The 16730-nt window shown below is 43.9% G+C and overlaps 1 protein-coding gene across 4 annotated transcripts in view; it reads left to right on the top strand.

Moving 5' to 3' along the window:
- The first annotated feature begins 5062 nt into the window (after positions 1–5062).
- Positions 5063–16730, top strand: part of DCBLD1 (discoidin, CUB and LCCL domain containing 1) — a 48915-nt gene continuing 37247 nt past the window's right edge. For 2 of the 4 annotated variants that reach the window (XR_011095097.1, XM_068677621.1), the window contains exon 1: positions 5063–5397. Coding sequence is in view for 3 of the 4 variants with exons in the window: in XM_068677621.1 (XP_068533722.1) it covers positions 5175–5397 (223 nt within the window). In the remaining variant the exon portion in view is untranslated. The remainder of the gene's footprint in view (positions 5398–16730) is intronic. The other 2 variants (XM_068677622.1, XM_068677623.1) reach the window with 1 other exon arrangement.

Genomic DNA, 16730 nt, shown 5'->3' with positions numbered 1-16730 from the left:
TCGATCAAGGGTACTGCCAACTAGCAAGTTATAAAATAGTAGGCTCTGTTTTGACAAAGAATGTCATGAATCTTTAGATCATAATATTTTTCAAGGCAACCTTAAAACAATATGTTTAAATGAAAAGGAACATTCTGTCCCATATTTCTTGACAGAATTAAAAACGACAGCATGGCACGTTTGGTTGATTATCTTCAAAACCAGGATGATTAGAAACTTGATTTCATTTTGTCTGAAAGTAAGAAAAATGATGACACAAGACTGCCAAGCATCTGTGAGAAACTGCAAAATGCGTGGCAGTGGGACAAGCGATTAGTCTTGAGCTTGAGCTCATAATTGCATCATAAAAGGTGACAAGATTGGGTAGGTTACAGTAATTAAAGTGATGAAGGATGCGCATTCATCTCCTATACGGCTCTCATTAGAGCTACACCCAACTGTTGTTGCAGTGAATGAGGCCCTGTATCCTCCTTAGTATCCAATTAGCACAGGCTCACCCTGTGCCACTGCTGGGAAGAGCCCTGCTGCTGCTGCCGCTCCTGCCTGGGCAACATCTATGCTGCCAAAAAATAATGAAAAAATGTCCTGAGGCCTGCTAGAGTTGGGTTTTCTCTCCTGGAGGCTGTTACCTAAATTGCCTGCAATTTCTTCTTCAGTGTTCTTATGGTCAAAGAATATTCTCAGTCCCTCCACCAAGGGTTTCTGCTCTCAGTGTTGTGGCACGATGCCACTGCTATGGCTCCAGCTCAGCATGGGGACAGCAGCCCATGCTCATGCCAGTTAGGCTGTTTCTCCTTTCCAAAGTTTTCTCCCATCTGATTTTTGATTCGTGTTTCTCTTCAAGTACTGAAGCACTCAGTTGCAGTAGAGTTGGAGTTATTTGCTCAGATCTGTTTGAAAAGAGGAGATGTTTTCCTAACTCCTTCACCCCTGTGCAAGCATGTGTTTTCACACCTGAAGAGCAATGCTTGCACAGAGCAAAAAGTGAAAAAGAGCCTCACCTGAGCCATGTCTGACTCTGACAGGGGGAGCTTGGTCCTGCAATCTGCCACAGATGATGGACAGTGGCAGTTACATGAATATCCAGAAGCCCTGGGGAGTCCTGGAGATCAGCTCTCTCCAACTGGTTTAAGAGTATGCAACCCTTAAAGGAGGGCAGCAGTGTATGGGCCAAAATGTCTTTGTTGTTCTATGAGCATGGCCTTAACCTTACACTGTTACTGGGATATTGTATCCAGTAAGTACTCTGTATATCTGGAATATCTCAGCTGTGTCTCAAGGAACTTGGTGGACTTTCTAAGCTATGTCATGAAATGGTACTGACTTTGCAGTAGCCTAACTATTTTTCACAAGGAGGGCTCCCTATATGTCATACACAAATCCTGAATCTAGCCATATCTCAGGCTTTTTCTTTAAATGTTTCCTCTCCTGATATATATATATATATATATATATAATTATAATATATATATATTATATATTATAATATATATATATATATATATATTATATATATATATATATATATATAATTCTACAACGATAAAGTACACTTTCAGCAGAAGGCAGCACCTGGAAACACAGGGATTAGAGTATTTTGTTCTCAGCTTTATCCTGCAGCTCTATGACTATTTGCACTGCACCAATGCAAATGCAAAACGTGCCACATGTATAAAGACTGTTCAGAGGCCCCTCAATCTGCAAGCTACCCTTCTGCTAAATGACGAGATTAACATACCTCTCAATGTCTAGAATTGTTCCTGCACTTTGTGATTTGTGACCTTGGGCCTGCTACACTTCATTGTGCTGTGTGATTCCTCCCCTTTCTCCTGCACAGTCAGCAAAGAAAGTGCTTAAAACTTCTGAGGAACGGGAACTTCCCTGTTAGCCATACAAAAGCAAGGTTGCTCCACTAAACTGAAACTTAAACCTCTCTGTGTAAATTAGTTCTTTGCCTTTTCTTTTCCCCCTAGAACAACTGTATGAAACAAGATGCTTTTCAAAGAAAGTATGTATACAGTGTCAAGCTTGCAAGATAAGCCTAGGGAAACTCCTCAGTGCGATGCATTTCTCTTTCCTCCTCTGCCTCCTCCCCCAGAAAAAGCTACCAGCCTAGCTCAAGTCCAAAGGGCACACAAGGCCTCATCGGATGCTTTAGGTCTGCTTAGAAGCAGCTCTTTCAGTGAGTTATATACAAGTATGTACCAAGTATAGATAAGCAGATAAACCCATGAAGCCATAGATACCATAAAAGTCTAAGATTTTAACTTGCGTATGTCCCCAGCATGCTGGTCCACGACATTCTAAAGTATATTGAGTTGATCTCGTCCTGAAGTCCTGTCTTGCTCTTCATTCTGGGACTGGATTACTCAGTGGTAGGTGTCTGCACAGTAAAGGTATACATATAAGGAATAGTAGATGAGATACACTATCCAGTTGTAAGTGACTCAGTGAATTACCACTAAGTAAATGCGTAAAATGCTCCTAACATCCTTGGAAAAACGCGGAAAAGTGTCCTCATACTAAAAAAAAAAAAAAAAAAAAAAGCACAGCTTGCCCACATCACTGTGTGAATCCTGTCTCTCTGAAGTTAAGTCAGTGTTAGTGAACAACATCAGCTGCACTAAGCTCTCAAGAAGTGATCCGCCAGGGAGTTTTCATATTGTGAAGCACCCACTGAGAGGCATCCTCACAAGGTGTTAGCTAGGCTCCATGTATGCTTTCTTTCTGAATAAATCTTTTGCCTTGACTCAAAGTCCTTGCCTTTAAAACTGCATTTATGTAAAAGCTGGTCTTAATTCTCCTTCTCACAAAGGGAAGTTTGAAAAAGTATGCATAAACGGATGTAGCAATGTGATGGGGGTTACACAAGTCCCTGAATAATAGCTTTGAGAGCTATCTACTACTTCATTCATCTTAATGATTATTTAATCTTGGGAGCTGACAGTAAGTTCCTTGCCTACAGCATATTGAAAACTGACAGAGAGAGGGCATGATAAAGTAATGTGAATTTAATAGCAAAATAAATAATACAGAAGCTTCAGCACTGATTACGTTATTCATTACCATGCTGAAGTCGATAGGAAACCTGCGCTTCCAACACCTTCTGGAAGAGGTGTGGAGTTTCCACCTGAGCACTGAGCACATTTGCAAGAGGAAACACGTGGCTGGAACCCAGGGCCGTGGGAAGACTGAGGAGACGGGCTGCCTGCCCTTCCTCCTGCAAGTGCTCTCCTGCACAGCAAACTCCTTCAGCAGTCATGAAAGGAAAACAAATACCGCTCCCAGGTATTTTACAGCCCTAGTCTCCAGGGCGTGACTTATTGTTCCTCTACAAATTGCTGGAATAAAAATAACCATGAAGCAAATTATTCTCTAGCTATCCATCCCAGAGGGTATTGTCAAGCCTCCGGTGCCCAGGAGAAGGAGAAAGCTTCCTTTCCCAACATCTGCCAACTCACCTTCCTTCTCCCTCTGAAACCCTTAAAGGTGGGTGACAGACAAAAGCTTCTTTGGCCTTCTAAGGCTGCTTACCTACCTGCACCAACTGCCAGGATCTGCTGAGAGCTCAGCACCAGCAATATTACCTGCAAGCACCATGACAGAGGTTTTTGCTTATTAAATTGCACAAGATCACCAGACCTGGTTTATTGCAACACTGCATCCCTAAGGTGACTTGAAATTGACTTTGCAGGGTGGGCTTTTTTAGTTTTGTTTTGTTTTGCCTATATTTGTCATAACACTTAACAAATATAATCACAACTAAAACCTGACCCTATTATGAAAGAACATATTCTAGCTCTCAGCCAATGGAATGAATGCAAATCAGTGTAATTACCAGTACAACCCCATGTGTGAGTCACTGGTTTTGATGGCCCACCAAAACTGATACAAAACAATGTATGCTAGGATGCTGTTATATTGCTTTTCAATAACTGCAACTCATTCAAATGTAGATGCTGCAGAGGATGTATCAGAGTGTGCTATTTGTTTCCTCTCCCTGGTGTTTTCATTTTGTTGAGTCTCATTTTAGATTTTAAAACAATATTTGGTATAGGAGAAGCTATTTTCTTTAACTACAATATTTTTAGAGTCATAGGACCACAGAATGGCTTGGGTTGGAAGGGACCTTAAAGGCCATCTTGTTCCAACCCCCCACCATGGGCAGGGACACCTCCCACAAGTCCAGGCTGCTCAATTCTGCATTACCAGCTTTACCAATTCTGTGTTATTTTTAAATTTAGACTTGAAGCTGTTGCAGAGTTTGACTTTCTCGCCCCTTTCCATCCATAATCTCCATCAGCTGTATGGATCTTTTCCTGATAATCTGCGAGACGAGTCCATGAACAGGCCCCTTGCATTCACATGGACACACTCCTTTTCCAAACTCTCTCAGCCTTCAGCTTCTCGAGGCCAGGCACCCACCACAGCCTCCCTGGTTCAGCCACCCTGATGCCGGCTCTCGCTGATGAGGTCTAGCGAGAATTCCTCTAAACTGCTGCAGTAACAAACACCGCCTTGTGCCAGGTCTAATGCTTTAGACGAGACTTCACATCCTCCTTTGTAAGGAAAGGGTAAGTCCTGAGTACTAAAAATCTGTGTTAAATTCGTGTATATAAGATTGTAATGTACTGGGTAAAAAACGTGCCTGGTGACTATGCATAACAGTGCCTGTAAGGAAGTTAACAAGCAGATGTTACCATTTGCGAAACACGAGCTCAGATGGGATAAAGGTTATAGGCTTGCCCTTCCCTAAAGTCCTGTAGGAGCTAATAACCACCGGTTGTCTCCAGGACTCCAGGTGGGTTGCAAGTGGGCTCTTTTTGGGGGCCAGCAGCCGCCTCAGCAGCGCACGGGGCCGCCCCCACCTGTGCCATAGGTCCCCCCCCTGGGGCCGGGCAGGTCCGGAGGGGTTCAGCTTGTAGGCGGCGAAAAGCAGCGGCAGGGCGGAGCGGCAGCCCCGGGAGGGGGCAGCGGGGCTGGCGGGAGAAGGAAAAGGAGGAGGAGGAGGAGGAGGAGGAGGAGGAGGCAGCCCGATGGGAAGGGCGGCGCTGCCCCTTCTCCCGCTTCCTCTCTCCACCCCCAGCCCGGGCAGGCGGCGGCAGCGCTGCAGCGCGGCTCGGGGGGGGGCACCCGTGCGGCCCCAGCTCCTGCTCGGCACCTGCGGCAGAGGGATGCGAGGGGGCGGCCGCCCCCCTCGGAGGGCAGGAGGGCCGGCCCCGGGGCCGCCCCGGCGAGGAGGAGGAGGAGGAGAGGAAGAGAAAGGAGCGGGAGGGAAGCGGGGAAGTTGTGCCGGAGCCATGAGCCCCGCCGGGGGGGCGCGGGCCGCCCCCTCGCTGCTGCTCTCGCTGCTGCTGGGAGCCTCGGCCCCGCTCTGGCTGCGGGCGGAGAAGCTGGGTGAGTCCGGGGGCAGGGGGCAGCCGGGGGAGGTCGCCCCCCTCCTGGGAGCCGGCAGCTGCCCTCGCCCCGGGGAGAGGGTCCGGGGGGTCCGCGGGGGGTCCGTGGGCTGCGCGCAGCTGACCCGGTTAATCCCCGCCGCCTTTATCCCCGCTCCGAGGAGCTGCGAGATTACGGCGGTAACCGGCCTGAGGGCGAGCGTGTCCTCCCGCTCCCCTCGTCCTCCGCTAGTCGGGGGGTGTTCCTCGTGGGTCCCTTCTGCTCTTCTTTTCCCGAAGTCGCGGCAGCGGGGAAAAGTCCGCGGCAAGTTGGAGGCGCGGCGCCTGCGGCCCCGGGGGCGCCCGGGCTCGGCACCGGCTCTGCTCCGGCACCGGCGGTGGGGATGGGATAGGATGGGGATGGGGATGGAGATGAAGATGGGGATGGGGATGGGGCTGCTGCAGGGGCCCGAGGCCATTCCCGGTACCGGCAGCCCCCACCCCGCAGCCCGGGCTGCTCACCTGCAGCCCCGCCGGGAAGAGCAGCGCCTGCTCCGGCCGAGACAAAGTTTGGTGGGGATTTCGCTGGGATCCCGCAGCTTGGTGAGACGAGGGCCCGGGAGCTGCTCTGTTTGCCCTATGTTTGTGTGCGGCTCCCAGTTGAGTTTCCCGTGTGAATTGCGAATCCAGCTGGCTTTTGCTGCGGGGCAACTGCGAGCTGCCGGCTGTGGCATTGCCCGGCCCGGTGCATCCATCTTAGAGGAGTTCACTGACAGCTACCGCCGAAGTAGTGCTGGAAGTTAGGCATAGTAATGAGCCTGACAGCACACTTCAGGCAAGCTGATAGTCCCCGTATCAAATCTGGCTGCAAATTCCAACACCCGGTACTCTGGGTTAGTGTAGCATCCAGGCAGTGCCACAAAGCACTTTATTTGGCTGATTTATACCTATTTTTTTTCCCTAGCTTCCTAGTTATGGGGATTTCTGATACAAACTTCCACTGGGGAAAAATTGGTACAAGCCAAGTGACATTTCCACTTATCAGCTTCATGCAATAGCTTTGTTTTTCCTCTTGAAACTTTGCTGTGCTATCCTCAATATGTATTTCCCACTTTTGAGACTCCAATTTGATATGATCTAGGAAACAGTGATGGTTTAAAAAAAAAAATTCCTCTCTATCCATCTGTGTGGTATGTGTTTTTGCCTCCTCTTGTACCAATGTTTTGTCATGATGACCTCAAGGACAAAGTCACTTGGAGAGTTGGTTAGTAAGTTTGCTGGGATTTCTGGGGGTTTTAGTGCATGCAGTGGCACTTCAGCAATTAAGCATGACTCCGACTCCTTGTCTGTATTCCAAAACTGAGTGGTAAAGGCGCTTTTGTTGTTTCTTACTCATGTCTGAAATGTTTCTGCCATCAAACCAACAGCACAGAAACAGAAGTCCTAAGACAACCAGGTAAACCTTATTCCTAAACTCACATTTACAAGTCTGCCCAGCGTCTAGAGAGCGGAAGAGATTTTGACCCAAATCTTCCCTTTCTCCTTAGGGGGGCATTATTCTACTTGTTTGTTTATTGATATTGCCCTATAAATTAGGGGCTAAGTGTTCTGCAGCCGCACCAGTGGAGGGAGGTGATAAGGATAAGTGGAGACAAACTTCCTGTTACACAAGCTTCTCACCTTGACTTAAAAGTTGTAATGGAGCACGAGAAGTGCCAGAGTGAATCAGGCCTGAGTTTCAGCTAATTCTGAATCGTGACCACTGGTGTCTCCCACCAGCTGGTTCATGGAAAGATACACCGATTTAAATATATTGATTTAAATATATTTATATTAAATAAAGTAGTGCAGTTTTCTGTCATCTAATGAACTGGCTGTGCAATCTGCTTTTTTCCATGACCAGAACCCACAGGTAACAAGTTCACGTGTCTTCTCAGTCTATCCCAAGGGATGCTACAAAACAAGGGTGAAGCTGCCATTATATCTTCTGTTCTTTTAAGTCTTAAATCAGGGAAAGGCCCCTTTTTTACTGTGGTGTTGCTTCATAGTGTAGCTCATACTGAGGTGACTGTGCAGAGCCTGTGTGTCAGCTCTTTTTCTGCTCATGTTAAAGATGTACATTGTCTGAGGACATCTATGAAACACAGCATTTTGTTTTTCATAGACTGATGACAGGAAAGGACGTGTGATTAGGGAACTGGTTTTAATTAAAACGTATTTGTGAGCTTAGTACATCTTACCTGGGGACAAATGTCATACCTATGACTGTGAACGAGTGATAAAATAACTATGGGATTTATAATAAAAGGGAAAATAAGCACATTTTAATTATGCTGTATGCTGATCTTGACTTCTCTTGCGGTTTCACTTGCCAGTTCTTTGCTGACAACCACAGATTATACCTTGTACCCCACCTGCCCAGCCTCACACAACCACACTAGACCTGGTGCCCCTTTTCAAGGTCTCCTTCTAGCAAGTCAAGACCAAGGTAGAAGGGAGGCAGATCTGAACATGTTACCTTTACCATTCACTGTTCTCCAGTTTTTCTTCTGGTCTCATTGAGCAGGAAACTGAAATATGTAATTTTGGGCAGCAGATACCTAAATCAGAGTCAAATCTGAGTCTTCCTTCTTCAGAGTTTTAAGTTATCTTCAATTACACTTCTTAAGCAAATTCTGGCCAGTTGGATTTATAAAAACAATCTGTGGGTTGGTTATTTGTAGGAAGGAGTATAGGAAAGGGGGATTTCACTCTATTAAGAGCAAGACTGAAGCCACCACTCTTGGTATAACTCATTTATTTGCACTTCAAATGAAGCACGACGGTGACACTAGCTAATGTGGGATTTGCAGATCAGCATCCAAATGTGAACTTTGCTTGCAGTGTTTCTGGGTCTGTTGACAGTTGCACCCAATGCTCAGCTTTTTCACATAAGTTGGAAGAACTTAGGGGCAGTAGGGTTTTGAGTCAGGGCTGTTACTTAATGTAGCAACAGTGTATGCAGTAATTATGAGAGACTATGCCTGTTCTCAGGGACTTGCACAAAACACGTACTGAAGAATATTGGTGTGATAATGCTAATCCAGTCTGCATACCCACTTCCAGCAGTTTGCAATGCAGATAAAGATGAATCTTTCTTGTATGCACACACCCCACACCCTCCACAGATTCTGCATATAACCGATTGGTAAATTTTTCAGTTTGTTTGCATTTTGTCCTTATGTCTACTTCCTTCCTTGGCTCCCTCTGTGTCGCGTTGTGAATGCTGACTAGAATCACTGAAGACGGAGGCAACAGTTTTCCGGTTGCAGTTCATAAGTGCTGTGTATACCCACCACATGAAAACTGCCATGTTTTTAGTTGCACAGACTTTGCTATAAATAGCTCTAAGCCCTTTATATGTACTTCTCTTTAGGTTACCAGAGGACATATTTCAAACTAAATCAGAGACAGGGAGGCCTCTGGGAGTCTCACTGACAAAGGAGGGAGGAAAAAGATGCCTTGGGAAAGCTCTTCCCTGAAATATCAGCACATGCACATAACATGCATGGCTGTTGAATAATATTTCATACAAATTGTATGTTGATTTGCATATGCAAGATTCATTAATTTGTATTTATCAGACCATGCCACCTATAGTCCACTGGAGCTATGTGTTTAGCACAGTAAAAAATAGTTAAAAAACAAAACAACAACAACAACAAAAAAAAACATGTTTGAGGGTGCTTATACTACATAGAGATACTTAAGGTACCTTCTCAAAGCCATTTTGGGCACCAGAAGTATGACAGTTTAGAAAGCTCGCCTGAGACAACACACCATGCTGAGAAGCGTGCTCCTGAGTGGTGGTGTGCGCTGAAGTCCTCAGTGTAGACGTTGCCGGAGGTTTGGGGCTGACTGTATCGTATCAGATGCTCTCCTGTGGCATGTACTTATCAACACATGGGTTTGCACCATCTGTTAAGAATAAAACAAGCCAGACAAAATCAAAATAAAATCCTCCTGACTGGATTCAGTGGAATGGCATTGGATCCCAACTATCTACAATTAAAAAAAAAAAAATGTTAATAGCAGTGCATAAGAATAAGCACACAGCTTTCCCAAAAGGCTTAATTAGAATTACCACTGGGATTAGGAAACTTCAAACTGGGACAATGCACTAGTGATGTTAAAAAAATAAATAATAATAATGTTATGTTAAATTAAAAAAAAAAAAAAAAAAGTCAAATGGCTTGACTAATTTTAAAAGTATGAAGATATCTTTATTTATTCTAAAAACAAAAATTATGAATTATCTAATTAAACACATTTTGTCTGTGAAAAATGTGTGAATGCTAAAGCCATATTTCTGAGGTCTAGTGGACACTTGTACATAGGGAGGCTTCCAGTAGTTAGGATTTTTTATGCTGTGTAATTAAGTCCAAGAGCTGAGAGCATTACTAGAAAGGTACAAATTCCCTCTTTGCCTGCCACTTCTTTTGACAGAGCTAGGACATGCCTCTCAGGAGTTTCCTTCCAAGATATGAAGGTTTAGTTTGGTGGTGATGGGGCTTTCTCATCCTTCCTGACTAGCACTTCCAGTCCCAGAGTGACCTTGCTCGTTATTTCCATTTCCCTGGTGGGATGGGTTGCTGCCTGGCCGCAGCAGCTGCCTCTACAACAGCCCCACACCACTCCTCTGCATAGGCAGAGCTCGTTCAGCCCATATTCTCTCTGCTCATCTCCAAGGAGCTCCAGTAAAGGTGTTTTCAAACACCCTGAAAAAAAAAAGGAAGGAGAATAAATGGGGAAGGCAGAGCAGGTCAAAGCTAGAAATGCAGATCCATAGCCTCTTCCAGAGAAGGATCTTCGTTTTGGTATTTAGTATCACATTTAGGCTTAAGCTGCTACTGTAATTGCAGTAATTTCTTCAGGCAGTTACAAGTTTGTTGTGTTATTCCTCCACCCCACCTTTAGCAGAGCTCCAAACTGTTGTTCCTTCCCTCAGCTGCTGCAGAAACCTTGTTTCCATCACAGTTTTAATCTGCGATGTTCAAGTTTCTGGCATTCCCACCGCAAATTGTTCAACAGTATTGGATTTCAGTCTAGCACTTTGACATTACAGTTCAAGTCATGTTGATGTCATCTTCCAGATGTTCATGTCTACTGAATAAAAATTGTGTTTATTTGCTTTATTTCAAATTACAAAAACACATGGGGAATTCTGGATGTGATCTCTCATACTATACAAAGGCCCATGTGTCCTGTAAGAAATCAAACAAACATTTTCTTCATGGTGTAGTAAGGAGAGACCTCAAAACACTGGAAACATAGGTGGGTTTCTTCATCTATCCAAACAGAATCACTTTATTACATGGTTGAGCCTTGTTGTTGCAGCTGCACAGAGTAGAAATGTGCAGATTCTTGAAACCACTTACATCTATTTTATTTAGGTGCTGCACCAGTACCATGGCGGTGGATTGCTTTGACTTAACAGTCAGCCATGCTTCCTTTGCAAAACAAGCTCAGAATAAAAAAATAAAATAATTTAAAAAAATAGTCAATTTTCTCCTCTGAGTATGAAAAAAAAATATCTATCTAAACCTGTAAAGATCCTGAGGGTGCCCCTCCACTGGGAGGATTTAGCAGCAAGTTCCACAGCTAACACCAGAGACGTTGCCCTCCATCCACATTGTCTCAGCTTGCTCCCAAAGCCAGGGATTTGTATTATCCCATGCTTCCCGTGTCAGGGAAGGGAGAATTAAAGCTGAAATGCCTTGGAGCCATAGGCTCTGTGCCCCCACTAAATGCTTTAGAACAGAATTTCTGTAGGTAAGCTGTAATATGAATTGTGTCATGTATGATGAGAAGCTGGGCAGTCAGAACTGTCAACATTTTCAAGCCCAAGGAGTCAGCTTTTTCTGATCTATTAGTATTTCATCACAGGTAGAAGAGGCATAGTTAAACTTGTCTATAAAACACATATCTGAGAACTTACTGATTTTCAGGAAGTGCTAATGCTTGTGCTTTGAAAATGAATCTCCTGTTTTTTAGAAGAAATTAGTTCTCTTTGTTCCCTACGTGGAAAGCAAAATAAAGTTTTATCAAAATAAATTAGTGTCTGAGCAGTTACACCGAAGTATTCACTCTTAAGGGGAGTGAAAAATTGCATACCTTTCTACCATACACTGTATGAAAACATGAGAACAAGATTGGGGCTAATCAAAAATAAATACATAAATAAAAAAATCCAGTCAAATAAAAGGAAAATATGGAGTTGCAGTGTAAGTAGTGTACACAGAGTGGTATAAAAACAGTCTCTTGTGCATTGTTTTTCACTTCTATTTGCAAATACGTTTTACACAATCTCATATTAACAAGTCACAGAAGACTGAAAGTGGCAGAAATGATGCTGTGGTTCATACATGGTGTCACAACCAGTAATGTAGTACTTAAGTAATTCTGTGGCTGGTAAAATTTTTATTTTTAGAATTGGAAATATAGTTTGCACCAACTAGATATAACCACAACAAACCAGGGAGACTGCAACGTTTCATGTTTCACTGAGATTCCAAGTGTACCACTCTGGTTAATGCCTTGATGATGAGTATCAGGCAGGCTAGTAGCCTGGGAATACTGGAAGAAAACATTTCTTACCTTCAGTGCTCCAGGTCAGAAGCCTGATGTACATCTTTGATCGTAGATGTGTCTTAGTTCAGTTAGTTTTACTGTCATTTCTGCTGGAGTTGCAGGGAACCACTTGCTGTTCGATTGCAATAATTATGGTAGAAAGAGCTGGTTTCCTATAAGTTAAATGAGTCAAAAGGCAAAGCAGAACATTGAGTCTTGTGAATAAATGGCAATTATTTTCCCTCACAAACCAATTTTCTCTTGAGATATTTAGTAACTTATACCTTGTGGATTAAGTAGGATTTACATAATTTGCTTTGACAGAAGTAGTGTGCTTTCTGTTGTCCTTTCAATCACATACCACAACAAATCACATATTAAATCTAGTCATACAAGCAAAAGGAAGTGGATGTGTGATTGTGCTAAGTCAGGACAGGTTTGATTTTAAGAAAATCGACCAGCCTTAATTACTGATAAATATCAGTCTTTCCTGTCTTGTATCACACTAACAAGGAAGTTGCATATTAAAAACAAAAGGTGGTGGTGGTGGGGTTTCATCCTATCATGTTCAGACGTTTGCTCTTACCCAAATTAAAGCTGTTGTGAAATCTTGCCTTCCCACCTGCTACCTTATCTGGGACAGCTCTACTTCAGCCTCTTTTTAACCTGGTGTCTCCGAGTTTCCTGTCCCTGTGGGTTTGCCAGTACTTACCACGGCTGTGAATATTCCTATTTCTGTGCTACCCAATATTCGAGTTTGGCCCTGAGCTTGCAGCATATGTTTCCCACACAGTCCTAGTTCAGTGCAATATACTGTAAGTTAATCTCCAGTAAAGCATAGCAAAGAGAAAAACCTAGGGAAAAAAAAAAAAAAAAACAGATGGAGAAAGTAGAGCAAGCAATTTGCATATATATGATATGTCTCTCAGTTAAGATTAGCATTTCCTACTTTGCCTGAAAAGCCCTTAATAGAAATCCAACTGCATGTTTGCCCCACATTAGGGGAATCAGAGAAGGTGCCCTGATAGTAGAAGAGCCCCACCAAACCCAGGGGGGCCAGCATGGGGTAGTGGGAGCTCCATTTCCCACTTTGTTCTTGCTGCACTGCTGCGGTATTGTGGGCAGAGGGATAGGAAATAAGTGTCTGCTTGTAGGCTATTTATTCCCTTTTAGCCTTTACAGTAATGGAGCTTCCCCAAGGTTCACTCTACATGAGTGGCTGGTGGAGGAGCATGACCACATTTCCACTTACTAACAGTCCTCCAAGATTCCTTCTCAGTGTGCAGCTACAACCAGTGCTTGGGCAGTGAACCGAGTGCTTGTGCCTTCTCAGCACCTCTGCATTTGAGGATGGACACCTTAACATGAGGTCCATGTATTTTCAGGTAGGCAGATGTTTGCTGGAAAATAAAAAATCAACTTCTGGCTTGCAAAATGGGGACCCTACACTTGTGATTCCTCTGAAACATCCATAAATATGTAGATCCATTCTCACATCTGTTCCCCAAAACTCACAGTGTAATAAAGTGTTGAGGTGATGAGTCACAGCAGCATGCACATTCGTAAAAGAAAGGCATTGATAAATATTATATGCAGCTATGCAGTGAATAAATAAATAAATAAGTAAAAGTCTTTTTTGTTGCAGCAGTTAAAAGGCATAGAGAAGTTTTCTCACACCCACAGGCTCAAGATTGCTGTATTTAGAATGCTGAAAAGCAAATTCCAGTGCTGAAACTCGCTTCTCTGTAGGACTACATTTGGGTACACTGCCTAAGTCCTGGAAGCAGTGACTAAAACATGCTTATTTTTGACATGTACTCTGGTACTGTCTGTCTTTCACAGATTGTGATGGAACCAGATAGTCATCCTGAAAAGCAAAGGCAAGCCTCTTTTGCTACTACTTCTGAGTATTCGATAGAAGCGAAGCAAGAGAACTGTATGATGCTATTTTAATTTTTGTGTAAACCTCGTCCCTTACATGTTGCACGATCTTGTTCTTTATGGAATGCAGCAACTTCTTAATCCTGTGTCCTCATAAATAATTTATATGAAAGGCACTATCAAGGCTGTAGCTACTGTTTTCTCTTTCTGGTACTGTAATTTCTTGAGTTTTCTTGTCACTTACTCTCATGCATAGATGTAGCCCAGGTAGTGTTCGGCTTCATCATGACACAAGTCCCTAAGATGTATATATTTGGAGGACATGGTTGGTCTCCAGAAAGTTAATTGTTTAAATGACAAAAGTAATTAAATCTTTAACTATACAGAGAAACTGGAAGGGTTTTAGCGTGTGAGTTTCTGGTTCACATTTGTGTTAGTTTAAGTGAAACTTATTCTATTCCTCGTTAAGGTTGTGAGCCTGAATGCTAAGTATAAAGTTGCCTCTTTACTGAAAAATGGTTTCCTGTTGATAGATGAAATTGCTCAAAAGGAGATTTCTGCTTTTGTTTTACACTTTAGCAGCTAAATAAATGAAAGCTCCGGTCTTGAGAGACTTTAATCTCTGCAAACTTCTGCAAATGTGAGAGCTTTCTGGGGTAGTAAAGGCTGCCCACGTTGTTTGTGGCAATCCATTGAAGTACTGCCATGTAGGTCAGCACAGCTATAAGGATTTCCCTAGCTACTGCTAACTATTGCTAAAAAAAATATCTAATTTTGAAAAATGGTAATATGGTTGGAAGCTACTTTGTTATATAAGGGATATAAAAATGTTTGTCAGTTTTGTTGTTGTTGTTTTTTAAATATACTTGATGATGGCAATCCAACTGGTTACCAAAATGACTTCTTACACACGTCTGAGACAGGGCATCCCCCGAGGCTGGTTGCAGGAAAGCCAAGGGGAAAGCCAGCCCCTAGCCACTGCCAAATGGCCGAGGGGGGGCAATCACAGCTGGGCGCATGGGAGGAATCTGTGATTTATAGAACCGCTGTGGAACCAATTTGAGATCATTTGCTGCATTCTCATTCCTACTTTAAGAGAGACATTACAGTAAATAATGTCTGCGAGGAGGAGGGAAAAACACGCTGTGGTTTGTTTGACCTCCTTCTCCTTTTGCATCCCTTTGAAGTCAGTAAGTAAATAATTTGAGCTACGAAATCAGCACTCTACAATGTTCCTTTGTTTCTTCTGCTGCTCTACCTTCCCTTCCTGCCCTCAGCCCCCCTCCCAGCACTCCCCACCTCCCGCTTGGTTAGATTTGGCAGCAAAATGAGTGTTGTGACGGACAGCTGCAGCACAGGGGTTAAAATGTTTCCTGGGGACCCTATGGAGTCAAACAAATGAGAATGCAATTCAAAGAAAAAGTTTACACCGTATTTATTATTCCATCTGCAGTCAGGCATACTGCAAAGTGGGGGATTTCTTTCCTTGAAAACATTAATACTAATATAAAGTCCATGGAAGATTGCAGTCATTGTTTTTTCAGATGATTATAGACTTGCCTTAATTTCCCGTAGTTTCTTTCATCATTTTAAATTCTCTTTGCAGTCTCCACAAAATGCTGTGAAGAATCTGAAGCTGGACTTCTGAAAAAAGCACTGCTGTGGATTTTTATATACTTCTTTGCACACAGGGCTTGATCAGCTGCTCCACTGGCATCAATGGCATCTGGGTGCCAACACCACCAGGGAGGCAGTGTGGAGGGCTGGCCATGTTCGCCCACACAGAAATGCCTCAGGCCCACGATGTTGCCCTATGTTTTTGTTAGCCACTTGAGCCCATTGCCAGGAAAAGCAAAGAGGTCTGAGATTTTTGTTGTTCTCTGGAAAAGTGATGGGTTTAGGTCTTGATGGTGTGGTGACCTCTCTCTTCCATTGTAATGGCCCAGTAAAAAGCTAGCACTCCCCACTCAGGTTTCTAGGTGGAGAGGTGAGAGGTGAAGTGCTTAACTCGGAGCCTCACTTGATCAATCACAGAGTGATGAAAGCACAAACCCACTTTCATTCGCAGTGTGCATGCTTCTGTAAGTGACAAAGGTCGTAGCAGATGTATGGAAACCTAACATGTTGTCAAGACTGCATCAGTGGTTTAGGTGGCATCTTGCAACAAATCTTGTTTTTCCCCTGGTCTGTTCTCCTATCCCATGTGATCAGGGAGGGCACAGGTCTGACTGGAAAGATTTGATTTCTTATTTAGATATTCATCTGCTTTTATGCATAACTCAAATCTTTCAAACATGAGCACAGAACACTTTCTTGACAGTTATTACTGTATCTTTTAATAAGCTGGAGTTATTACTTCAGGGAAAGCAACATAGAAGATGAGCTGAATCTCATGTCTCCATGTGTGGGGATTATCAACAAAGCCCCATGCTCAGTTCAGTGGCATTTTCTTTGCTTTGGCTGCATTTTCTTGCAGGCTGTAGCTCTCCAGAAAATGCTGTTTTTTGGCTGAATCCGGAATATAGGAACTGGCAGACAAGCTCCATGCTCTCAGGAGCAGGAGGAGTGGGAAGGAAGAGGACAGGCCAGCAGCTCTGCACCCAGGCCTCCATGTGGGCAGGGAGAAGTAGGGAGATGGTGCTCAATTAGCCTCGAGCATCTCTATGAAGGCGGAAAATGCAGGCAGCCAGACGGGGAGAGATGAGGCAGAGATGGAAATAGGGCTGGTTTGGGGGTCTTCATTGTGGTGAGAAGGCAGTCAAGGGCAGGGTGGCATTGGGAATCAGTAACCGGGAGAGAGATGTTTGCGCCCAGAGGGGCGGCGGAGCATGCGGGCCCGGCCGTGTGCCTGAGCACGCTTGGGAA

This window comes from Anas acuta, chromosome 3 (assembly GCF_963932015.1).
Source record: "Anas acuta chromosome 3, bAnaAcu1.1, whole genome shotgun sequence".
NCBI classification, from domain to species: domain Eukaryota; kingdom Metazoa; phylum Chordata; class Aves; order Anseriformes; family Anatidae; genus Anas; species Anas acuta.
Note: the sequence above shows the minus strand (reverse complement) of the source record. Positions and strands in the feature narration are given on the sequence as shown.